Below are 24,848 nucleotides of genomic sequence, written 5' to 3'. Positions count from 1 at the left end.
ATGTTTCTAATATTGAGACTGTCTAGAATTGCAAAATTTTGAAATAACCTAAACGTCTTACAGTAGTGGTTTAGATAAAGAAGACGTTGGTTCATCTATATATTGGAATGCTATGTAGCTGCTAAGGATACTGTAGAAAAAAAAATTAATGACGTGGAAAAATGCAAAATGAAGGTTATATAAAATATACATAGTATAATCTCAGTTTTGCGTGCGTGCACGCACACACACACACACAAATAGGTATACAAGACATTGGAATGCTATAAACCTAAATGCCAACTTACCTTTTCATGTGGGATTATGGCTGATTTAAATGTTACCGTTTTGATTATTTTTTTCTAATTGTTCTAAATGTGCTATTTTTGTAATTTAAAAACTATGTCTTAGAAAAAAAGAATTTAAAAAAAACCCAAAAATAAAAATTTAAAAAGGGAAAAATTTTAATAAAAAGAAAAACAATTTTCTTCTAATTATACGTCTTATATGTCTTAGAGGTTCCTGCGGTGCCGGCCATATTCTATTTCTTGACCTCGGCTGGGTTAGCACTGGCCTTTTGCTTTACTTGTTAAAATGTAAACTTGTTTAATAAAGTTTCCTCTCTGCATTTTACATTTCACGATTTTAAAAATGTTTAATAAGCTGCACACATTTATTTTTCAATATTTTATACACAGCCCAGCGTCTCTAGTATAGCGTTCCACAATTTCGGAGCAAAGTTGACACCTCCTACCGCCGTTGGTTTACCCGTCTGGGCAGCACGGACTTCAAGTCCCAGCAGGCATTGCGGCCGGCACACCGGGAACTACGGGGTCCGAGAGGAAGGCTGGGAGCGACCGGTCCTTGCCCTCCCAGAAGCCCGCGGGCGGCTCGGAACGCTGTCCGTATCATGGCCGCGGGAGCCGGGACGGCTCGCTCCGCTTCCGGCCCGGGCGTCGTGCGTGACCCGGCGGCGTCACAGTCGAAGAAGCGTCCCGGCAGGGAGGGCGCGCAGCGATCGGACGCGATGGCGGGAGGAGGCGGGAGCAGCGACAGCAGCGGGAGGGCTGCAGGCAGGCGGGTGTCCCGCAGCGGCGGGCGGGCTCGGCGGGGGCGCCACGCACCGGGGCTGGGGGGCTCCGCGGAGCGGGGCGCGGGAGAGGCGCGGCTGGAGGAGGCAGTCAACCGCTGGGTGCTCAAGTTCTACTTCCACGAGGCGCTGCGGGCCTTTCGGGGTAGCCGGTACGGGGACTTCAGGCAGATCCGGGACATCATGCAGGGTGAGGGCCGGGCCTGGGGAAGGAGGCTGGGGCTCCTGGGAAGGTGATTTGTGGGGCCCGAGTGTAGCGGCTGGGGGTCGCCGAGCCAACGATGTCTTCTCTCCCAGCTTTGCTTGTCAGGCCCTTGGGGAAGGAGCATACCGTGTCTCGGCTGCTGCGGGTTATGCAGTGTCTGTCGCGCATTGAAGAAGGGGAAAATTTAGGTATGGCTATTTTTTATGTTCTTCTCTGGGCTTCACTTATTTAGGGTTACGTTGTTTTCAAACTTACATCCTAGACTGAAGGGTTCAGGGTTAAGGTGGGCTACTATGTTTCAATCACGGTGTTTATTCTCTGGCCTTAGTTTTCTCCACTTCGTATTCTCTTGGCTGCTTTTCTGTGTTTTTTATTTCCTCCCACCTGTTTCTTGCTCGCCCCAACTTTGTTGCTATCTAAAGTGAATTATGTGAAGATGGCCATTTTTCCTCCATAGTAGAGTGTTTTTAAAGCATGAGCACTTTTTTTTTCTTTTCCTAAATTGAACTTGACAGCTGTTTAGCAAAATGATCTTTAGTTTCTGGCCGTTTGTATCTGATCCTGCCATTTGAGATACAGATGCATGTGTTAAAAAATAACTTTTTACCTGTCTTGAAAATTAGTCACTTGAAATTCATGGATTTGAATTTGTACCCTTAACATGTTTGTAAGCCTGTAGCCAGTATGTAAGCAAATTAAATGAAAATCTTACTATATTTGCATGTTTCTTTTATATATATATATACATATATATATATTTGAACATAATTCTTCTGCTCTTTAGAAAATAGGTTAAAGTGAAAACTGTGCTCTTTGTCCTAGACTGTTCCTTTGATATGGAGGCTGAGCTCACACCACTGGAATCAGCTATCAATGTGCTGGAGATGATTAAAACGGAATTTACACTGACAGAGGCAGTGGTCGAATCCAGTAGAAAACTGGTCAAGGAGGCTGTAAGGCTCTATTTTAATTTTTTTTTTCTTTTACCAAAAATCAGAGGTCTTTGAGGAATCAGTGCTTATCTTTTTTGTGTGGGGTGGAGGACAAACAGGGATGGAGAGAGAGCAAGTGAGCACACTCAGAACACGTAACTCACACACATAGATGTTATTTCATCAGGTGACCCCTTCCTAGCCCAGACCTGGAAAGAACTGTTAATGGCAGGTGCTCAGCTTTTGTGATTTTGGTGGTCTCCCTTGTGGCCCTGGCAGGAGGGGCCACAGTACACAGGAAATGAGTTGGCATTGAAGAATGACATTTTGTAGGTTATTATTACCATTCAGAGCAGCATCGTGAAAGGGCTAAAAGTAACTGGCCTAGGATCTTGTCACCCTTGTTTATTATAGACCAAGGAGAATAGCTGGTGCCTTGGAAAATGTGGGACTGCTTTGAGCTCTTTCATGCAATTGCAGAAAGAGGCTTAGGGAACATTCCCCTTGAACAGACAGAATCAGAGGTGCTGAGATATCAGCCATTTCGAAAAACAGTAGCGGTAGAAGGCTGGCGCAGGCAGTGTTCTCGACAAGAAAAAAGCTTGTAGAGTGTCTAGGAATTTGGGACTGGAACTATGTCATGGCTCAGGTAGCTTCAAGTAGTGGAACTTATTTATATTTAAAACATTGAAGCAGCCATGGAAACCAGTCAGAAAAAGCTTTTTCTTCTCCCATAACCAAGGCTGGGGGTGTGGAAGCAGATGCAGAGGTGGGGACTGAAGGACAACAGCTCAGCATTGCCTTGGTGGTAAAAGTAAGGAAATTGGTAAGAAAAGATAACAGCACCTTGTAAAAGGATGGGATCTTGGGGGCAGGGTGAGGTAAGGGACAAAACCTTGTTTAGCAAAGACTTTCTGTCCCTTGGCTATGTGCTGGGTACTCAGACACCCTGTTTAAAAAAACAACAGTTAAAAAACTGTGTGTGGGGTGCAGATATTTTATTTATTCAGTTAAGGACCTTAGGCAGGAACTACTGTTGGTCTTACAAAGAATGCTTAGAAAATTCCAATTCCAAGGAGGAATGATCGCAAGAATAGATTTTTAGTATAGGTAAGTCAGGTTTGTGTTGGAGGTAAAATGCCAGAAAAGACATATTAGCAAGGGAGGAGAAATCCATGGCTACTTTCAGAATAGCTAAGGATCTTTTGGGTGGGAAGAAGTGGTACCAGTTCAGGGTAATTCTTGTAACTACTGTTAAGTAGCCAGCTAATTCAGAAATGCAACTCCTTCAGAACACAAGGGGTATAGATCTGTCTTCTGGCTGCTCTTCTGGTAGAGTCTGTGGGCTTTTATCTTCCAGCTGAATATTTATTATTTAAGTTCATAGATCTCTTGTTTGGGGGCTTCATTAGGAAAAATCTATTAGTAAAATCCAGATTCCCTTAAAATAGTCAACCATTTTATGTTGACTCTCTTCTGCTTTTTCATTTTGCACCAGGTACCAGATCTCTTGTTACTTACTATATTACTGTTAACTGCTGTGTAACAAATTAGCCCCAAATTTAACAGCTTAAAACAATAAATATTATCTCTCAGTTTCCAAGAGTCAAGAAGCTGGTAGTGATTTAGCTGTGTTTCCTACTCGAGGTCTCTCGTGAGATTATAGTCAAGTTGCCTGCCAGGGTTGCAGTCATCTCAAGACTCAACCAGGACTGATGGGTCTGCTTCCATGCTCTCTCACATGGATGTTAAGCAGGACTCACTTCCTCGCTGGCTGTTGGCTGGAGACTTCAGCTCCTCGCCTCTCCATAGGGCTACTTACAACGAGGTAGCTTGCTTCCCCTAGAGGATCCCAGAGAACAAGAGCCCAAGACAGAAAGCTGTAGTCTTTTATAAACTAATCTCAGAAGTGACATATCACTTCTGCCATATGCTCTTGGCCACACAGACCTGACCAGCTGGAATTTGTGGGTGGAATGGCATTATGCAGGAGGTGGGTATCATTGGGAGCCATCGTAGAGGCTGGCTACCATAGTTACCTTGATATCCAAGTTATTAAATGATACCGTATCACATGTCTCTTTGATTTATTTTTTTAATTTCTCATTTAGTCATAGAATTTGTTACCTTGGAATGCCTAGGTTCATTGAAGCTTTTTGATGCATTTTTAAGATCTCTAAAGTATCACAGCAATTTATCTTAAAGTTTATTAAATTTTTTAAAAAGTTTATCAAATAAGTTGTTTGTTAAGTTAGAGCTTCTCAATGTATGATCCAGGGATCTTTGCAGGTCTTTGGGACCCTTTCAGGGGTCAAAACTATCTTTAGAATAATGCCAAAATGTTAGTTGAGGTTTTCAGTGCACTGACATTTACACTGATGATGCAAAAACAGTGATGGGTAAAATTTCTGGTGCCTTAGCGTGACCGTGACCAAGGCAGTGGTAAATTGTACTGGTAGTCATTGTATTCTTCATTGCCACATGCTTGCAGTTTAAAAAATAAAAAACAGCCAGTTTCAATTAAGAATGTCTTTGATGAAGCAGTAAAAATTACTAATTTTATTAAGTCTTGAGCAGATGTTTTTCCAGTATTTAGTCTGACAATATAGGAAGTTTTTCCGTAGCATTTCTGCTGCATACCAAAACATGATGGTTTTCTTCCGGATAAGTACTTGTGTGATTGAGTTGCATGCTGCTGATCTAGCTGCTTTTGTAATGGGATACCATTTTTACTTGAAATAACTGACAAACTTTGGTTATTTAGATGTGGTAATCTGGCAGTCACTTCAAGGAAAACAAGTGACAGTATTTGTTGGCAGAGGTAAAATTCAAGCTTTCAGGTGAAAATTAGAATTTTGGAAAACTTATATTCATGTGCTTGGTAGCTTCCCAATATTCAGACTTTTCTGATATGATTGATGGTGATATTAACAACTGTGATTTAAAAAAGATTTTTTTAATGTATCAACATTTGGAAGATCATGACTCGGTAAACCAGTAATTTCCAAATGATCGATGAATTGTATTGCAAAATCATTCATGGGTAGCAGATCCATTAAAAGTGCAAGACAGACTAACAGATTTTAATGTAATAACGATGAAGAGTTCACTTGCCAAAGTTTGGTGTAGAGTCAAAGAAGAATGTCCACATTTTCTGAAAGAGCTATTAAAATACTACTCCCTTTTCCAACTTTATATCTGTGTGAGGCCAGATTTTTTAATATATTTCAACCAAAACAACATATCATAACAGAAGAAATGCAGAAGCAGATATGAGAATACCATCTTTCTTCTATTAAACCAGATATTAAGGAGATTTGGAAAAATGTAAAACAATGCCACCCTTCTCATTAAACTTTTGTCTTATTAAATAAGTAATTTTTCATAAAGATATGTTATTTATGTTAACCTGTAATGAGTTTGTTATTTTTTAATGAATTAATAAATATTTTAAATTTTTCTCAGTTTTATATTTCTAATACAGTGAATGCAATGGATATAACCCACATAAACAAAAACTCTTTGGGGTCCTCATTAACAGTTTACAGTATAAAGAAAGAATCCTGAGACCAAAAAGTTTGAGAATTGCTTCTGTAAGCTGATAATAATATTGAGACTACGTTGGTTTTCTTTTCCTAACTAAAAGATGCCTCAGATTTCTGTGAACAGGAGAGAGTAACATATATGGCATGTTCTTGGGAAGCATTTAGGTGTTGCTTTTGCTGTGTACCTTTGGTAATAGCACCTTGATTTTCTTTGAGGACCTTACCACATTTGAGGGGCTGGTGCATCAGACACAATGTCTTGAAATTTTAATTCTTGAAACAAAAAGCTTTGTCAAGGCTTTTTGAGCATCTGTGCTTCCCATAACAGCCTGGTTTCTTTGGTGAGTTTGCTTTTTTAGCCTTCCTTTACTTCTGTGAGTTTGGTTTTCTCTTCTTATGTCCTTTCTGGCCTTGCCTCCAACATAAACCTGTCTCACCTATATTGAAAATCTGTGCTTGGAATTTCCTTTTTGTTTAAGTTAGCCAGAGACCATTGCTATTGCTTAGATGGTAAGAACCTTAACAGAAACATAAGAGAAGAAATTATACTTATTTCAAAAACTTTCAAGTTTTCAAAAAGCAAAGTTTGATCTCTTAAAAAACAAAACAAATGAAAAAACTTCCCAGGAAATTAATGCATAGTTTTAAAAAAGCTCATAGTACAAACTTCGGAGGCAGACTTTCAATTAAGATTTTGAAAGCATTCACATTTCCTTTCTTGTTTCACAAATTAAACATAGTAGGAGAGCTGTGTTCCAGTTCTGGGAAAGATAGATAAGCATATTCTTCTTTCTTTTATTTATTTATTTTTTTGGCCACACCATGTGGCATGTGGGATCTTAGTTCCCTGACCAGGGATCAAACCTGTGCTCCCTGCAGTGGAAGCACAGTCTTAACCATTGGACACAGGGAAGCCCTTCTTCTGTCTTTCTTAATGCAAGTATAAATCCTGGACAGAATGAATGGAGAACTCAGAAATGTAAAGGGTAGTAAGCTAATGGAGAAGACCAGAATATGAAGGTCCACCAAACTGGTGATGAGTAGATTACCATTTTTTCCCTTTCCAGCATCACCAGGCCTGGACTTGAAGGATCCTGGAACCTGGAAGTGCACCCCAGGTGTGAATAGAAAGAACTCCAAGAGAGGCTTTCTCTGGTCTGAAGAGCAGGAAAGGGGATCTGCTAAGGATCAGAGAGGGTGGAAGAAATCTCGTTTTTTTTTTTTTTTCCCCTTTTTTCCCTTCTCTATCCTAGCACCCAGGCAATACTACACTGGTAGCAGCAGTGACCCAGTGATGACAGTGGCAGGAGGGCAGGCACCTAAACCTAAAGGAAGAGAAGAACCCTTTCTCTTTAGCAGTGGAGCTGTGATTCCCTGAACTTGAAATGGATTCCATTCCTTTCTTTTTTTACTGTCTATCCTGATGCTTAGTCCTGGATGCAGATGCAGTTAGTGTGTGGCAGAATAGGGAAACTAAAGCCCCAGGAATGCAAGGCTGGTTCAGTGTTTGAAAATCAGTGAATGTAATTTACCCTGTTGGTCCAAAGGAAAAACCATATGGTCATATCAACTGAAGCAAAAAAGCGTTTGACAAGATTCAACATTAGTTCATTGTAAAAACACTCAGCAGCACACCAGGAATAGAAGGGAACTTCCTCAACCTGATAAAAGCCATCTACAAAAAAAGCTACAGGTAACATCATAGTTAATGGTGAAAAATGGAATGCTTTGACCTTAAGATCCAAAATAAGACAAAGGTGTCCATTCTCACCACTTCCACTCTACGTCATACTAGAAGACCTAGCCAATGCAGTAAGTCAAGAAAAAGAAATAAAAGGCAACAAATTGGAAAAGAAGGAATAAAATTATCCCTTTTTCCAGATGACATGGCTATCCATATAGAAAATTCCATGGAATATACCCAAAAAGCTATAATAAGTAAGTTTAGCCAGACTGCAGGATACAAGATCAACACATAAAATCAATTATATTTTCATATGCTAGCAGTGAAATGAAATGAAAATCTTCAGTGAAATTACCAAAACAGTTATTTACAATAGCTCCAAAAAAGAAAAGAAAAATATGTATAAGTCTAACAAAACATGTGTAGGATCTGTATGTGGAAAAAAACAAAATGCTGATGAAGAAATCACAACCTATTAAATGGGAAGACATACCCTGTTCATGGATTGGAAGACCTAATATAGTTAAGATGTCAGTTCTCTCCAATTAATCTATGGATTTAATATAATCCTAATCACAATCTCAGCAGGATTTTCTGTAGATACTGATTCTAAAAGACATGGTAAGGTTAAAAAAAAGACTAAAATAACGAAAACAGTTTTGTAAAAGAAGAATGAAGCTGGAGGACTCACTACCCAATTTTAAGAATTACTATAAAGCTACAGTACTCATGACTGTAGATATATAGATTCGTGGAACAGAAGAAAGAGTCCAGAAATAGACCCACACAAATATGACTGATCAATTTTTAACAAAAAATATGAACGCATTTCAATGAAAAAAGATATTCAATGGAAAAAGGATAGTCTTCAACAACTGGAATTAAAACAATTGGATGTCCCTATGCAAAAAATAAATGAACCTTGACCTAAAACTCATACCAGTATTGATTCAAAGTGGATCATAATCTGAATGTAAAATGTGAAGCTATAAAACTTAGAAGAAAACATGAAAAAAAAATCTTCATGTCCTGGACTTAGGCAAAAAGGTTTTACATATGACACTAAAAAGCAAGATCTACAAGAGCATAAAGTGGACTTCATCAAAATTAAAACTTTTGTTCTGAGAAAAACACTTCAGAGAATGAACTCTCAAAATGAACAAGAAAACAAACACCCCTATTTTAAAAAAACAACCAAAGAGAATACACAGATGGCAAATAAGCACATGAAAAGATGCTCATCATTTAGCCAACAGGGAAATACAAATTAAAACCACAGAGAATACTGGGACATACCTATGAGAGTGGCTAAACTTTAAAGACTACTAACACTAACAAGTGCTAGTGTGAATGTGGAGCAACTGGAACCCTCATACATTGCTGATGGGGTGCAGAATGGTATAGCCATTCAAGAAAACAGTTTGGCCATTTCTTATAAACATGCATTTTCCAAATGACCCAGCAGTCCCACCCCTGGGTATTTACCTTAGAGAAATGAAGTTATGGTCACACCAAAACTGGTACATAAATGTTTTAACACCTCTATTCATAATCACCAGAACTGCAGACCACCCAACTGTTTTTCCAGTGGGTGAGTGGATAAACAAACTGGTACATCCATACAACAGAACACTGCTTCATCAATAAGACAGCAGGAACTACTGATAATGCAACAATACAGATAGATCTCCAGGACATTATACTGAGGGAAAGAAGCCAAACTCAAGGCTACATCCTTTAAAAATTAAGCTGTGTGATTTCATATATACTGTATGATTCCATTTATATGACATTCTGAAGAGATGAAACAGTGAAAAGATCAGGGGTTAGGGATGGGGAGGAGGTGACTACAGAGTGCAGCACAAGGGAGGTTTATTGGATCCATGGTTTTTGGTATCATTGTGGTGGTTACAGAAGTTGATACATGTGTTAGAACAGTATGCCAAAAAAGAGTTAATTTTACTTTATGCAAGTTAAATAACATTTTAAAACATAATAGGACCTGGGACTTCCCTGGCGGTCCAGTGGTTAAGACTGCCTTCCAATGCGGGAGGTGTGGGTTTGATCCCTGGTTGGGGACCTAAGATTCCAGTGCCTCGTGGCCAAAGAACCAAAACATAAAACAGAAGCAATATAGTAACAAATTCAATAAAGACTTTAAAAATGGTCCACATCAAAAAAAATCTTTAAAAAAAAAACAACGTAATAGGACCTAAACGATTTATAAAAAGTAAAACCTTTGTATGCTTCAAGAAAGTAAGTATAGTCTTAGTATAGTTTTTCTGCTGAAAATGATGTAAAAGTGAATATGATGATCTGATTAAAATGAAAAGACTTACTTACTTTGTTCCCTCCCTGGCAGTAGGAACTTAGTGTTGTGCCTGCTCTTCAGAAGTGTTTGACACCAGTTTCATTTGCCCTGTATGGCTGTGTTCAGCATGTGGAGGACAGAAGCACCAGAGAGTTGTACTTTCTGAATTCCCTTGCTAGTCCTCCTTCTCTTGGTCTGTATGTTTCTCCTTAAATTCTTCCCTGTGAAGACTGAAAATATCTATGGACCAGTTTTCCTTCCCTTTTTCGTGTGTGAGATATGTTTCTTTGAGACTGGATTTAAGGTAGCTACCTTATCCTGTTAGATAACTCCAGGTGGTCCCAATTTTTCCTCGCTTTTCTAATTTTTAAAAAAAGTGTACATATGTTTTTTAAATATCCTTTTTAATTTTCAATCACTGTTATTTGCCCTCTACATATATTCTCTTGGGGTGTCTTGACCAAAGGATTCTCCTTCTCTGTGGCTGATGAGACCTCATCCTACCTGAAACTTTGTCCTTTCTTTGCTGCTTGTGGCTGAGCTGGGTTTGTTTGTCTCAGCAATTCCCTGAACACTTTAACTGGAGTTGGCCCGCTGGGGTTTACAGTATGAGAGGCTGTGCTGGTTCTCAGCGAACTGGCCTCAGGCCTTTCCTGAATGGAACTAGCAGAACTCTGTGGTCAGCAAATTATTCACCTCCTCCCCACCCCCCACAGTATCTCCTCCTCTCATTCCCCCCATTACATCAAAGCTTTTGCATCCAAAAAGAACAAAACCAATTGTTCTGGGGACCTGGGATGACTCCTGTCCATTTTGCCTTTCCTTAGGAGGCCCTATTCAGATTGGGTAAATGGTCTGTAATCCAGGAGATCAGATTTTGCTTTATCAGCTATATTTTTTTTTAATCCAATGTAATGTTGAAAATCTACTATCTTACACACTGAAAGAGAGCGTACGGTTGTTCATATGCTTGAATAATAACTGTTAGTTTTTAAATACAGGAATTTGATAGATGTGAAAAAGTTCTTGGGTATGTAAGACTCAGTTTTACTTTTTAGTTGAGCTTATTTTGATATTTGATATTCTAATTATACCTTTCATTATTACAGCAGTTTAAAAAAAAGTCTTTTTCCCCCTTTTGTAGGCAGTCATTATTTGTATCAAAAACAAAGAATTTGAAAAGGCTTCAAAAATTTTGAAAAAACATATGTCCAAGGACCCCACAACTCAGGTAAATTTGATATATTTTTGCTCCCATGACCTAAATCCAGTTCATTGCCTTTTGTGGGGAAACAGGGAAAGGGTTCTCTGTCAGGAATGTTATCTAAATATTCGCCTTTAAATATTCAGCACCTTGAGCATGTTGCCTTTTATATCCCGGATAACTTACTGTTCGAATGGCTTTTCAAAAATTTGTTTGAAAAATTTACATAAATCATTTACTTGCCCATTACTGTCAGGTTTCTGACAGAACTTTGGTGATCAGCACTGGTATTAACACTTCTGACTTTACATAAACGTTGATCCTGCAGACTTGAGAATCTGCCTTGGTGAGGACTTAACTCTTCTATTTTCTGGTGTCAAAAGCTCTGTTGGTACCCTGCTCTTATTTTTTTTCCTTTATAAATACAAATTTTCAGTTTTTGAAAGGGTAATACATATATGTAATACAACATTCGAAAGGTACAACAAAAGAGCTTAGTGAAAATTCTCTCACGTCTGACTCAGCCATCTCGTTCCTCTCCTTAGAGGCAACCAATGTTTTTTTCTTTTATTCTTTACAGAGATATTCTGTGCATATGCAAGCAAATAAGTATGCATGTGTGTATATATACAGACGTACACATATATCCATATTTCCTGTTCTTCCCATATACATATGTGAGCATATTCTACACACTAATTTGAGCATTTTGTAAATTGCTTTTTTCCCTTAATATATCTTGGAGATCTTTTTATTTTAGTACATAGGGAGCTTTTCATCCTTTTTGGTTTTCTTTTTTTGGAAGTTTAAAAATCTTTATGTAAAAGTATAAAGGTACTTTAGATCCTAAGTTCTTCATCCTTTTTTTTTTTATAGCTACATAGTGACCTACTGTGGCTGATCAGTAATTTTTTGACTTGTTCTACATTGTGGTAGGCTTCCCTTCTTATATGTGTACCAGTGATATTCATTGACAGCATTGTGAAAGTTCTGATAGCGTTGTTTTAACTCATCATCATTGAATTTTTACTGGAGTTTTTCTTTCTCACATTGCAAAAATTGGTCCTTTGTGTAGAAGCTGAGAAATGATCTCCTGAACATTATCCGTGAAAAGAACTTGGCCCACCCTGTTATCCAGAACTTTTCCTACGAAACCTTCCAGCAGAAGATGCTGCGCTTCCTGGAGAGTCACCTGGATGATGCAGAGCCCTACCTCCTCACGGTGGGGCTTGGCCTTCTCTTCCCATAACTGTGATGTAGCCTGGAGGATGTGTAGGCAATTAGAAAAGGACAGCTCTTTTTTAAAGTGAAAAGAGTAAATGTGTGGAAAAAACTGAATTATATGTGCTATCTTTCTTAATTAAATGCCTTAAATATTCAGAAGCAGAGATCCTGGCAGAGGCAAATGCAACATTCCTGGTTTCCCTCACCTCCCATTTTTACTTCCTCTATGTGGGATTCATCTTTGTGGTTAAAGTAGGAGAACATTCAATTACAACTGATGGTTGTTCCCAAAGGAGAAAAAAAAAAAAGATGATTTGACTTTTGCATATGACCCCAAAGGTCTATTAGGTACTCAGAAACTAAATTAGGGATGAGATTGGAAGGATAGAAGAGGAGATACAAAGTAAAATCATTTAAGTATTTGTTGTCCAAAATAACCTTTTGGAATTCTTGCAACGTCAAGATGCTTTTAGCACCACTCAGATTGAGTTCTCCTTTCGTATAGAAAACTGTGAGCCATTTTTTGAGGGAGGGAAGGGAGGAAGAAATTTCAGATAATTCTTGTAAGTTCTCTCCCTTTTTATGTCCTCCTCTAGTCTATGCCTAAATTGGGTTTGTAAGTGAACATGCTTGCATACTGAGTACGTTCATGGTGAAAGAAGCAGAGTTAATGAAATTCTGTGACTTCCTCTTCCTGATGACATCTTTCCTTTCCCAGATGGCCAAAAAGGCTTTGAAATCTGAGTCTTCCACCTCAACCACAGTGAAGGAAAATAAACAGCCAGCACCAGAGCCTGTGGAAAAGCCAGTCAGAGAACCTGCCAGGTGAGAGAGATGCCCTTTTGTGATGTTGGCTGAAACACTGGGGTGATGTGTGGGAAGCACAGTTGTCTTCTTCGAGCAGGATCAGTGGTTTGACCTTTTAACGTGTTACTGGGTTACTCGTAGAAGGCACTGTGGGATTTACAGAGCACATCCTGGGAAGACGGGAATATTGAAAATGGGATGTCACATCCTTGGCAGAAGTTCCTGACTGGCTATTCCTCAAAGGTTCTTTTCTTCTGTTTCTCTCTCCTTGCCTCACCTGTATCTACTCACTACTTCCCTGTTGATACCTCATCTCTTAATGCAGTGCTCAAACTTGTGAATCAGATTCCCAGGACCAGTTAACAAAGCAGAGGTCACACGTTTAGATGTCTTTGGGGGCCCAGTAGGAGATGTAAAGGAGCAAAGTGGGTCTAGGATAATACAGTTGAGAGCACGGGACTGGGACACAGAGAGGGCATGCTTTCCAGCTTCGTGTGATTGTTGCTATGTGTGATGTCCAAAGATGTCCAAACTTCAGTTCAAATTTTTATGTGAGACGTCCAAAAATTTTTTTTGAGATTTCCCAATTTTTGAACGTTGGCGGTTAGTCCAATTAAAAAAAAAAAAAAAAAAAAGGGCTTCCCTGGTGGCACAGTGGTTGAGAGTCCGCCTGCTGATGCAGGGGACACAGGTTCGTGCCCCAGTCCAGGAAGATCCCACATGCCGAGGAACGGCTGGGCCCGTGAGCCATGGCCGCTGAGCCTGCACATCCGGAGCCTGTGCTCTGCAACAGGAGAGGCCACAACAGTGACAGGCCCGCATACAGAAAAAAAAAAAAACTTGAATAGCTTAGACAAGACACATCTGCCAGCTGGGTTTGGCCTGCAGGCTGCCAGTTTGCCCTCTCCTAACAGTTTTTACTTAAAACATCCAAATGATAGATGAACTTTACTTTGAAAAGGCAGTTTCTCATTGTTCCAAGACTGTGTGGCACTCTTCTCACTCTGAGAATTCTCAAGATCCCATTTATAAGTGTAGTGTAGGAGAAAGAGGGCAGAATGGAGACCAGTCTTTTACTTCTCTCACATGAGGGTTGGACTAGGACAGCTGGAAGAAGAGTTGAGACTTCAAGGTGAGATTGCTGGATTATCAGTTGGTTGTCCAGATGGACTTGTAGTTGTTAGGCACTACCCAGAGTTCTTGCATTGTGGAAAGCACCGCTTTAGTCCATGCAGACTAATGGGTTAGACGGCACACAGGCTGAAGAGGTCTCTGGAGGGGGGAGTATCATTGGCCCTAGTTCCTTTAGGGTTCTCTTACTTGAAGTTTAAGCTCCATAGTTCAACTTACATATCATATTTAAAGCCTCTGCTTAACACTTATAAATGGAAGCTTTTACAAATAAAGCTTGTAACACACACCCTCTCTGTTTTTTTTTTTTTTTAATGAGTTCTCAACGTGAGGAGTTTCTAATTTGAAGCTTCCCACTTGAAAAAGTTGTGGCTGCTTGGACAAGCATCCACAATGGTGAAACTGATCTCTGTTATGTTTGCATTATTTGTAGGCAGCTACAGAACACTCCAACCACCATTGGAATTATGGCTCTGAAAGCAGCTTTCAAGACTCTGTCCAGTGCACAAGATTCTGAGGCAGCCTTCTCAAAACTGGACCAGAAAGATATGGTATTTCCTAATAAAGTGTGCCCACCATCACCAGCCCTCAAAAACAAGAGACCGAGAAAAGATGAAAACGAAAGTTCAGCCCCTGCTGAGGGTGAGGGTGGCTCTGAACTGCAGCCCAAGAACAAGCGCATGACAATAAGCAGATTGGTTTTGGAAGAGGACAGCCAGAGCACTGAGCCGAGCACAGGCCTCGACTCCTCCCAGGAAGTCATTCCTGCTTCACCATCCAAGCCCACCATCCTCAACCAACCCCTCCCTGGGGAGAAGAATCCCAAGTATGAAGACCTTCTTTGTAGAAGTTTGGGGGCTGGTTGGTGGTCCTGGTTATACCTGGTATTGCTTCCGGGAATGAAGTAACTTTCAGCTAAGTTATTCACCACCAAGGCTTGCTCAGACTGCTAGAATGTGACTCAGGGTGGGGAGTGACGTCATAGCCATCCTGCCAGTTCTGACGCCCCGCATGTGGGCTTCCAGGCGTTGCACTAGGCAGGAGTGAGGGTGAAAGGGTGTCAGAGCCTCCTACTCACCGCTGCTTCCATTTTTAGCAAACTTCTGAGTGCCTTGACTACTAAATATTAGTCTTGTTTGTTAAAGGAAGTTTGTTTGAATTGGGCCACGTTATACTTTGATCCTTAAAAGAGATTTGTGAATATTTATAGTTTTGCATGTTCTGTGAGCATTTGGGACTTGGCAAATTCAGTAATTACTAATCTCTCACATTCTGCTAGGTTCTGTGGGGCAGTGGTTAGAATGCTTTCATTTTGCTCCCCATCAAGACCCCCAACCTGGCTTTCAGTTTTGCTACCCTTTGTGCCCTCTTGTGGATCTTTCCTCTAGGCAAACTGGTCTGCTTGCTCTCCCTGGAACCCTGTTTCTACTACTGTACTCTTCTTGCTGACTCTCATTCCCCACATTCGGACTATCATTCCTCCACCATTGCTTGTCAAAATCCCATCTGTCTTTCAAAGAGAAGAGAAGCTGATGTTGACTAAATACTTTCTGCGGGCCAAGCACTTTCACGTATTATCTTACTGAATATCTACACTCCTCACTCTGTGAGTGATTTACTAGCCTCACTTTATAGGTGAGGAAGGTTCAGAAAAGTTACTAACATAACCTGAAGTCACACAGATAAAAAATGGCAAAATTGGGCTTTGGGATTTTTCATCCCAGTCAGTCTTGACACAAAAGCCCGTGGCCTGTATACCATGTACACCAAGCTGCCTCTTAAAACTCTGCCTCCTCCATAAATCTCCCCTGGTCACCCTGCTGTAAGTGATCACCTCACTGATCTCCCAAGGTCACTGCCATCTCTACTACTGCTCTCTGTTACAGCTGTTTGGGGACCTGTGCCCTGGCATGCTTGTGCTGGGTGCCCTGTAGGGCTGTGGCATCTGATAAATGATTTATACTCGGGCACAAATCTGCACTATATGCACCACTTCTGCATTTAGAAGTGAGGGAGTCATTGGCTGGGCAGGCAGATGCAGTCAGCACACTATTACTCTCATTTGATACCTGATCTCCTCTACTCCTCACAGCAATTCTATGAAGTATAAGTATTGCTCCCATGAACAGACAAGGAAACTGGAGACAGTGCATGATTACAGTGGTTTTATAAATGGGAGACTCTGTGAAGGTTTCAGATATACCTCTCTCATGTGTCAAGGGTATGAAGTATGATGGGTACTCTCAAGCAGAGGTGGGCAAATTATGGCCCCTTGGCTAAATCCACCTGCTGCCTGTTTTTGTAAATAAAGTTGATTGGAACACAGCCACATCCATGAATTATGTATTATCTGTGGCTGCTTTTGATGCTACCTTGAGTTGAGTAGTTGCAACAAAGACAGTAAGGCCTGCAAAGCTGAAGGTACTACTGGCCCTTTACCAAAAAAAGGGATCCTAAGACCCCGGCTCTAAACGAAGCGTATGTGAGGTGCCTTGGGAGCTGCAGGGAAGAAGAGCTGAGCCTGGGCGGCAGAGTTGTGGGTGGAGCAACCTTGCAGAGGAGCAAGTGTTGAGCTGGCCTTGAAGAATGAGTAGGAGGTCATCCAGCAATATTGGGAGGTCGGTTCTAGGAAACAGGAGCCTCTTGAATTACAGCACAAGAAAGCCTGGTATGAGCCGGAAAATGTCATGTAATCTGTATGGCAGGAGAATATAGGGCACAGAGAGGATGAAGGGAGAGAAGTCTGGATGGGTAGATGGGCCAGATTTTGAGTTCCTATTATATTCTATCAGGCAGAGGTTCTCAGAGGGGCTTCAAATCACAATTACCTATGCAGTGTTTAAAAAATATATATTCCCAGGCTCCTGTCTACTGAATTAGAAGGGACAGGAGTGTTCTTTAATCTGCTTTGCTAACTGTTCCCCAGATAAGTCTAATACACCTAATCAGAAAGCCTCTGAGCAGACACCACTGAGGGCTTTTGAACAGACACTGAGGGAAAGGAGGAGAGGAGGGTGGCTGGAGACTGCTGCCCGGTGAGCAGTCAGGACCCAGGGGAAGCTGGGCCAGTGGAATCGGAGGAGGGGAAGGCAGGATTAGGATCTATCACCTAGACGGCAGGGCCAGACTACTATATTTTTATATCCCCCACAGCACAGAACTAGTGCTTACTAGATAGTTTATTAACCAAACAAAGTAACAGTTCTTAGTTCTTGCAATTTAAGGGGCTACATGCAAAACTTCTATAAAAGGCTAGCAAAGGGTAAACATTTTAGGCTTTGTGTCTCTTGCATATTCTTCTGTTTTTTGGGTTTTTTTTTACAACCCTTTGGAAAATGTAAAAACCATTCTTAGTTCAAGGGCTGTACAAATCCAGCAGCCACAGGCTGTAGTTTGCCAACCCCTCTAGACCATTAAGTTTTAACTTCACCAGTCAGGAGCGCAGTGAGCCAGGAAGTGACCCGGCTTGCCCTTACGGCCACCTAACAGTTACGACGAGGACCGAGGTCTCAGCCCCTTCCACAACATGAGAAGTTAAGAAATACCAAAATGTTTATACATGTAATAAATGCTGAGTTCAGAGGAGGAGCAGAAAGTTACCAAGTGATCTGCAAAGATTGTCTGCAGGAAGGGTGAATAGCCACTTAGGTGAAAATGATGGACCCTGAGGTTAAAATCAGTTTTTATCCCAGGACTTGGATAAGTAGATGGAAAACTTAAACTGTAATGCTGTCTGACCTTTATTTATGAATAGTAATTGACACAGCTAATATCCTGAGAAGGAAAAACCTCGTGTAATTTTTTTTTTTTTTTTACTTTGTCTCAAGCAAATCAGTTATTCTTAGAAATAACCCTTTGGGGGATATGATCCAATTTAAAAATAAAGAAAAGTGAAGAGTCCATCATTTGTCCCAGCACTAGGTAATTGCATAGAAAACTCATGCAACTCAAGGAATTTTTTTCAAGTTTATGCACTTATTAAGCAAACTGCTTTCATTACTCATTCTCAAAATACCCAGACAGCCTTAAAAATAAATTTTTTTTATAGTGGGGAAGGAAACAGCAGTTTGTTTCTACTCTCTTGGTCAGGTTTTTTGGTGACTTTGATCTATATATAAATTCTTCAAAACTTAGTTCAGATACTTCCCGTTTGTTTTGTAAAGGATGTTATAATTCTGAGGTCAGATTTGTGCTATGTTCTGTAAGAGTGACTATATTTTCATTTATTTAATAACTTGGGTTTTGGATTATTTTTCAGGTTTGGGACTGTTTTTGGTTGCACCCAAGTACTCAAAATTTCATGTTCACAGGAATGATTCTTGTTTGCTTACTATTCTAATCTGTGATGGTATAAGTCCTTTACAGCTCTTTGATAATCTCATTATTAGTTTAGCTAGTATCTCTCCAGCTTCTGTGAGGGTGTGTGTTACTGTGCCCCGTGTTTGGAGTAGACAGATGAGGATATGGTCCCTGCCGTCAAGGTGCTTATGGTTAAGGGTATGTTGTGATAGGGTTGTGTAATAAAGTGGAAGCACTATCGTAAGGGCAGAGGAGCGGGGGCTTTTTGTATGTGTTGGGCAGTCTTCATTGAGAATGATGGCCTTGAAAGATGGGCAGGACTTCACTTGGCAAGGAGGGGAATCCCAAGGAGAGAGAACAACAAATAGAGAGGCAGGAAAGCACAGAACTTACAGGAGGAAGGAGGAGCAGAGGGCGGTGTGGGTGTTGGTGAGGACAGGAGGAACTGCTGAGAAATTGACGGGCCAGACTGCATGATCTTGATTCCCCCATATGGGCATTTAGGCTTCATCGTTTAGGCAGTGAGGAGCCATCACTGAATAGAGGAGGGATGTGGTAATTTTAGGATGATTGTTCAGGTGGCTTTGGAAGGGGTAGGGGCTAGCGGGGAGAGAGTCCAGTTAAGAGGCTAGTGTAATACTGGTGAAAGGTATTGGACCATGGGCTTGGACTAGGGGAATGGGGAGGGAAAGGAGAACAGTCTAGAGATAGGAATAGAGCATGTCTGTGATGGAGGGGAAGGAGTCTGCAGCTCTAGGTTAGAAGAATGCTGAAATCTGTAATAGAGTCCAAACCAAACAACCAAACAAACAAACAAACAACAGGAAAATGAACAGATCGTTGAGGGGGATGATGTATCCAGTGCTGAGTTTGAGAGATGGTCCTGAAACCTGGGGAATGTTGACATGGAGAGGCCTGGCCAGGTCAAGATATGGGAGTTGTGTGTAGATGAATCTCGAATGTGGTCACAGCAGAACAGGGAGGAATACAGAGCCATGGTAGAGCTAAGGACAGAGTATGTGATGACCTGGGATGACTTTGTTTTATACCTTGTCCTTTCGCTGATGTTCCCTCAGAGTATCCAAAGGCAAGTGGAACAACTCTAATGGGGTTGAAGAAAAAGAGACTTGGGTAGAAGAGGACGAACTGTTTCAAGTTCAGGGTAAGCCAGAAGATTCTCATTGGTCTCTCCATGACACTTGTTGAAGTGTAGGTGCATGTTACTGTCACATCAATGTTCCAGAAATTGCTTGTCTCCAAACTAGAAAAAGTTTAAAAGTTCCTCATTGTGATTCATGAGGAATCAGTTTTATGTCTTTTCCAATTAAACAATGGAGACTATCAAAGCAACGCTTTATATTTAAAGAAAACTCCTGGTTTGGTTTAATAAATCCTATATTTAATTGTAGTTGATGTTCTTCCTAAAGTTTTTTAATTAGAAAAGGTAGAAGTGGTCATTCCTTATATGTCTTATTTAAGTAAATAATCTCTTACCAGTTTCTATATATAAGTGTTTTTTTCTAAGATGAGAAACTTTACTTTTCCTTAATTAATATTAAACTTCATAGTATTTGCATTAGGATCTCTCCCACCACATATTTTGCACTCTGATGGAAATATAGACATGCTAAACCTTAGTTTTGGAGATTCTGAAGACTTTTGTAACACAGCAGCAACAGTAATCCTTTGCCAACCTCAAAGGTTTTGCCCTTAAAAATTACCTTTCATTGGCAAAAGCATAGTTGGCAAAATCAAGATTACACAGAAAATAGGAGAAGTAACAATAAAAGTGGCATTACATATTTTAAAAACAGGATATAAACGTTCTAGAAAACATCCACTTCTGATGCAGTCCAGATTTGTCATTTTCAGAAATCGGCTTCTACTATATTATGAAATACTTCATAAGTTAAAAATAAATAATGTGCTCCTGTAAGTATCCCTTTTCCTGAGTCACCTTTCTTCACTCTTCAGGAAGCATTACTGGGACAGTGGCGTCTGCTGAGGCAGACACTGTAGCAAGTTTCACATTTATGCAACTTTGCATTTTCTTGTAGTTTTTTAACTGGCTCTTGTTGGCTTGAGATGGCATGTCCATTATACTTGTATACCCTCCTGTAGCCCCCTGGTCCTTTAAAATATTATCTTGGTCCCTGTTTTTGAGGCCTGATCTATTTCCATAGGATGAGAGGGTAGAGTTTGACCAGATCTCACATGGTCTGTTGGAGTGGGAAGCAATAATTATTACCCCGTTCTTTTTGTTTGAAGAATTGAGCCAGGGCTTCCCTGGTGGCGCAGTGGTTGAGAATCTGCCTGCTGATGCAGGGGACACGGGTTCGAGCCCTGCTCTGGGAGGATCCCACATGCTGCGGAGCAACTAGGCCCGTGAGCCACAACTACTGAGCCTGCGCGTCTGGAGCCTGTGCTCCGCAACAAGAGAGGCCGCGATAGTGAGAGCCCGCGCACCGCAATGAAGAGTGGCCCCCGCTTGCCACAACTGGAGAGGGCCCTAGCGCAGAAATGAAGACGCAACACAGCAAAAATTTAAAAAAAAAAAAAAAAAAGAATTGAGCCAAATTTTTAAAATGTATTTATTTTATTTATTTATTTTTGGCTATGTTGGGTCTTTGTTGCTGTGTGCAGGCTTTCTCTAGTTGTGGCAAGTGGGGGTTACTCTTCATTGCAGCGCGCAGGCTTCTCATTGTGGTGGCTTCTCTTGTTGCGGAGCACAGGGTCTAGGCGCACGGGCTTCAGCAGTTGTGGCTCATGGGCTCAGTATTTGTGGCTCATGGTCTCTAGAGTGCAGGCTCAATAGTTGTGGCGCACAGGCTTAGTTGCTCCGCAGCATGTGGGATCTTCCCGGACCAGGGCTCGAACCCATGTCCCCTGCAGTGGCAGGTGGATTCTCAACCACTGTGCCACCAGGGAAGCCCCCAAATTTTACTTATATCTAACAATCAGGGATTTGGAAATTCAAAAACAGTAAAACTGTGTTATTTCAAAGCAGTAATTAACAAGGGGTTATAAAGCAGAAAGTATATATATACACACACACTCAAATATGTGTGTATATATACACACATAAATACATATATATATATATTACATGCACATGCATATATATATATGTATATGTATGTGTATATATATATTAGGATTTTAAATACCACAGTTCCTCAGTAAGTTTAGAAAATGATAGTGGTTTTACTAAAGAGCCTGAAATCCATCATTAACCAACATTTATTGAATGCCTGATTGTAAAGTATTTGCTTTGTACAGATTCTCATGGACTGAAATGATTGGTATCTTGCAAGCAGAGGACAAAACCAAATTATCCTTTAGTGATGTCCTTTCTTTTCTCAAAGTTTGTAAAATTTGAATCAAGTTTTCCCTTTGGGGACGTTCTATGTCTTTTTCTTGTGGTTTGTGCTGAGAAAGGCAAGCTCTGAAATGAGTCTACTTTTAATGTTTTCCAGCAGCACCAGATGAAGAGAGTACAACCAATATAACAAGAAAGCAGGTAATTTTAAATTATCTTTTCTGATCTTTTCTGGTTGTGTAGGTAGAAGAGAGATAAAATAAGTACCCACATCTCACAGGCATAGACTACCCATGCACCTGGTAAAAAATTTTATTTGTGATTTTCAGATAATCCAAACTAAGTTAAATAGTTACTCTCTGGAAGAAAAATCTAGGTGGTCAGAAAGCTGACGCATTTCCTAACCATGAACAACACACGTTTGAAATTTTGAATGCAGAAATGGTTATCACTTGAGGATGAAATGGCAGGACACTGGAAATTAGGAAATGTCCAAATCCATGGTGTTAATTTATATTCTATATCATGTTTTAAAAGTATAAATCCTTCCTTTGGGTTCAGATGATTCTCCTAGGATTGAGTTTACCTCTTTACTATATGAAAATATAAATAAGTGGAAAGACAGGTTGTGATAAATCCTTTGCTTTTTTGGTTTTTTTGCAGAAGTGGACTGTAGAGGAAAGCGAGTGGATCAAGGCTGGAGTGCAGAAGTACGGGGAAGGAAACTGGGCCGCCATTTCTAAAAACTACCCATTTGTTAACCGAACAGCTGTGATGATTAAGGATCGCTGGCGGACCATGAAAAGACTTGGCATGAACTGAAACAGGCCTTCATTTCCACAGAATTCACAGGAGCATGGTTCCTAATAATAGCCCCTGGTAGTCTGCTGTTTCTTTCAGAAGCTGGGCTGGGATGAGAATCTTGGGCATCTTCCTCCCATGTGGGGGAGGTCCCAGTTCCACTTCATCACAGTTGGAGATCATGGAGCTGAGAAACAAAGCCAAGTTCACCCCATGTCCTTGACAGAGATGACAGGCACATAGCTTGTACAGTGCCAGAATACCATTAGTATTTCCCTTCTTTAGTGGTTTGCTTGAATTTAAATCCCTGGTAATCAGTAGAACCTTCTCCTAGGAAATGGTGGAGTCTGTTAGGAGTCACTTTTGACTCCATGACCTGTTAAAACCAGCAACATGAGCATTATTTGGAGCGAACTTGTTCCAGGTAAAGCTTTGGCCTTCTGATGCACATGCAAAGGAACTTCATCTGTCATGAGCCCAGGTTGATGAGAGACCAGTCCTGGTGGAATCAGAGTCCCTTTAAAAACTGTTTAGCCAGTTGTGACATCAACTCCTAGACGTGACTGCCTTGGCATTTGCTCTATTTGCTGGGCTATGTAGGCAGGTTTAACCTCCACTTCTCACGTGGTTGAACCAGTGTGTTTTTTGGTAAAATGGTGATTGTAGATAAGCTTAGCCGCTCTCCCCATCCTCTCTTCCCAATTCCCTCCTTTATGCTGGACTTTTAAAGCTTAAAAAAATCCTGATTGAGTATAAATGCCTAATTCCATTCTTTGTGAAATGGTTGCTTCCGCCTGATTCCCTAATTGTGCTGTGTTAGTGTCTTGCACTGGAATTCAACATTCCCTTCTCCTTTTGTACTGTGTTGTGCTTGCTGTCTCTCAGACATCCTTAAAGACTATCTTTTTAGGAAAAAAGAATTTCAGTAAAGTGTTTTCTGTAATTTTTTAAAAATGAGAACTAATTATTGTCCATAACTTGTAGCATTCTTCATTAAAGTCTTGCTTCTCTCAAATTTAAGTAGCTGTTTAATTGCAGCTGAAAAGATGGAGGTAGCAAAATGTTGAACAAGCTTTGCTAAACCATATTGTCCATGTTAAGAAGCTGAGGTCAAACTGTATTGGATGTTCTAATCCTTGGAAGCTGTGCCATACAGAGATGTGAAAGTTTCCTCTTAATTTGTCCATTTCCTCCTACAACGTACCTCCGTGGACAAAAGAATTCCTTTTTTCTCACTTTTGAGTGAGTGAAAGGCAAGATGTAAAGAAATGCTAAAGTTTAAAAATTCATCCTGTAGTTGAAATTTGGAAACTTTTTACAGCTTTATTACCTATTAACTGCGTGTTTGGGGGTTGGGTACTGCTGTCTTTCTAGCAATTAACCCCAAATGAAACTACAGTGAGAAAGCAAGAACTTGATCTCCACTCAATCTGGTTGTAGCTACTTGTGATCTCCCTCCAAACCAAGCTTTAGGATCCAGAAGCTTTTTACCTTCACCTCTCACACTGTTAGATGGCGCTCTCTGGGTAGAAGAATGACACTGTGATACATTTAAGGAAGCAAAATATCCTAATCGTGTTTCTCAAAATTTGAGAAATGCATAGATCCATTAACATTTTTTAACATAACTTCAATGCTATCTTTATTATAATGTTATAAAATGTGTACAGACATAAAACTCTGCCTACAGTTTCTATAGAACTATACAGCTTACCATGAACCGATGACTGTTTTGCTGAATCTAAGTCACTGCTCACCACATGAGTAGTGCTAGGACTGTGGCAGTGGTGGGACTCTGGTGGGGATGCCTGTGCCACTATGTACTGAGAAATGATCCCAGTCTCTCCCACCTTCACCTTAGTGAGACTGCTGCACCTGCAGAGCCACTGTGCCCCAGACTGCTGTGATGTCATCTGGCCTTTGCTGGAACTGAACACAATTATGAAGTGTGTTCTTCATAACATAACACATAGCTTGTGACAGTTAAAGTATTACCACTTGGAGTCACTGTGATGCCTTCTGAAGCAATACTTGGTTAGAAGGTACTCATGCTGTTTTGTTAAGATTATGGCTGAGATAAAAACATTTAGACATTGTCAGAACTCAGAGACTGACAGATACACTATCCTGATGGGTAAGAGTGTGAGGCCCACTCAGGGCCCCAGCTGTGCCAGCTGTGCTTGGAGATGGTGAGTTAGCCACTGGAATCTCTGGATGTCCATTTCCTCATCTCTAATGTAGTAGGTAATGGTACTTCCCTTGTAGCCTGTTGTGAGAATAAAATAAGATGCACATAAATGTCTCCGCCATGAAGTCA

General features: G+C 40.6%; 1 protein-coding gene across 2 annotated transcripts; it reads left to right on the top strand.

Moving 5' to 3' along the window:
• The first annotated feature begins 869 nt into the window (after positions 1-869).
• On the top strand, positions 870-24,829 carry TERF2 (telomeric repeat binding factor 2). Of its 2 annotated transcripts, none has more exons than XM_060084019.1 (10): positions 870-1,259; positions 1,367-1,462; positions 2,097-2,227; positions 10,891-10,977; positions 12,026-12,172; positions 12,893-12,999; positions 14,546-14,938; positions 19,488-19,573; positions 21,891-21,931; positions 22,394-24,829. In XM_060084019.1, exons 1-10 carry the CDS (start codon positions 890-892, stop codon positions 22,550-22,552), a joined length of 1,617 nt encoding a protein of 538 aa, XP_059940002.1. In that variant the 5' UTR covers positions 870-889; the 3' UTR covers positions 22,553-24,829. The 2 variants fall into 2 exon arrangements, with proteins under 2 accessions (XP_059940002.1, XP_059940001.1); XM_060084018.1 differs by having other exon boundaries at positions 21,888-21,931.
• Positions 24,830-24,848: the final 19 nt, after the last annotated feature.

This window comes from Mesoplodon densirostris, chromosome 19, assembly GCF_025265405.1.
Source record: "Mesoplodon densirostris isolate mMesDen1 chromosome 19, mMesDen1 primary haplotype, whole genome shotgun sequence".
Classification (NCBI taxonomy): domain Eukaryota; kingdom Metazoa; phylum Chordata; class Mammalia; order Artiodactyla; family Ziphiidae; genus Mesoplodon; species Mesoplodon densirostris.
The sequence above is the reverse complement of the archived record's forward strand: the minus strand, read 5'-3'. Positions and strand labels throughout refer to the sequence as shown.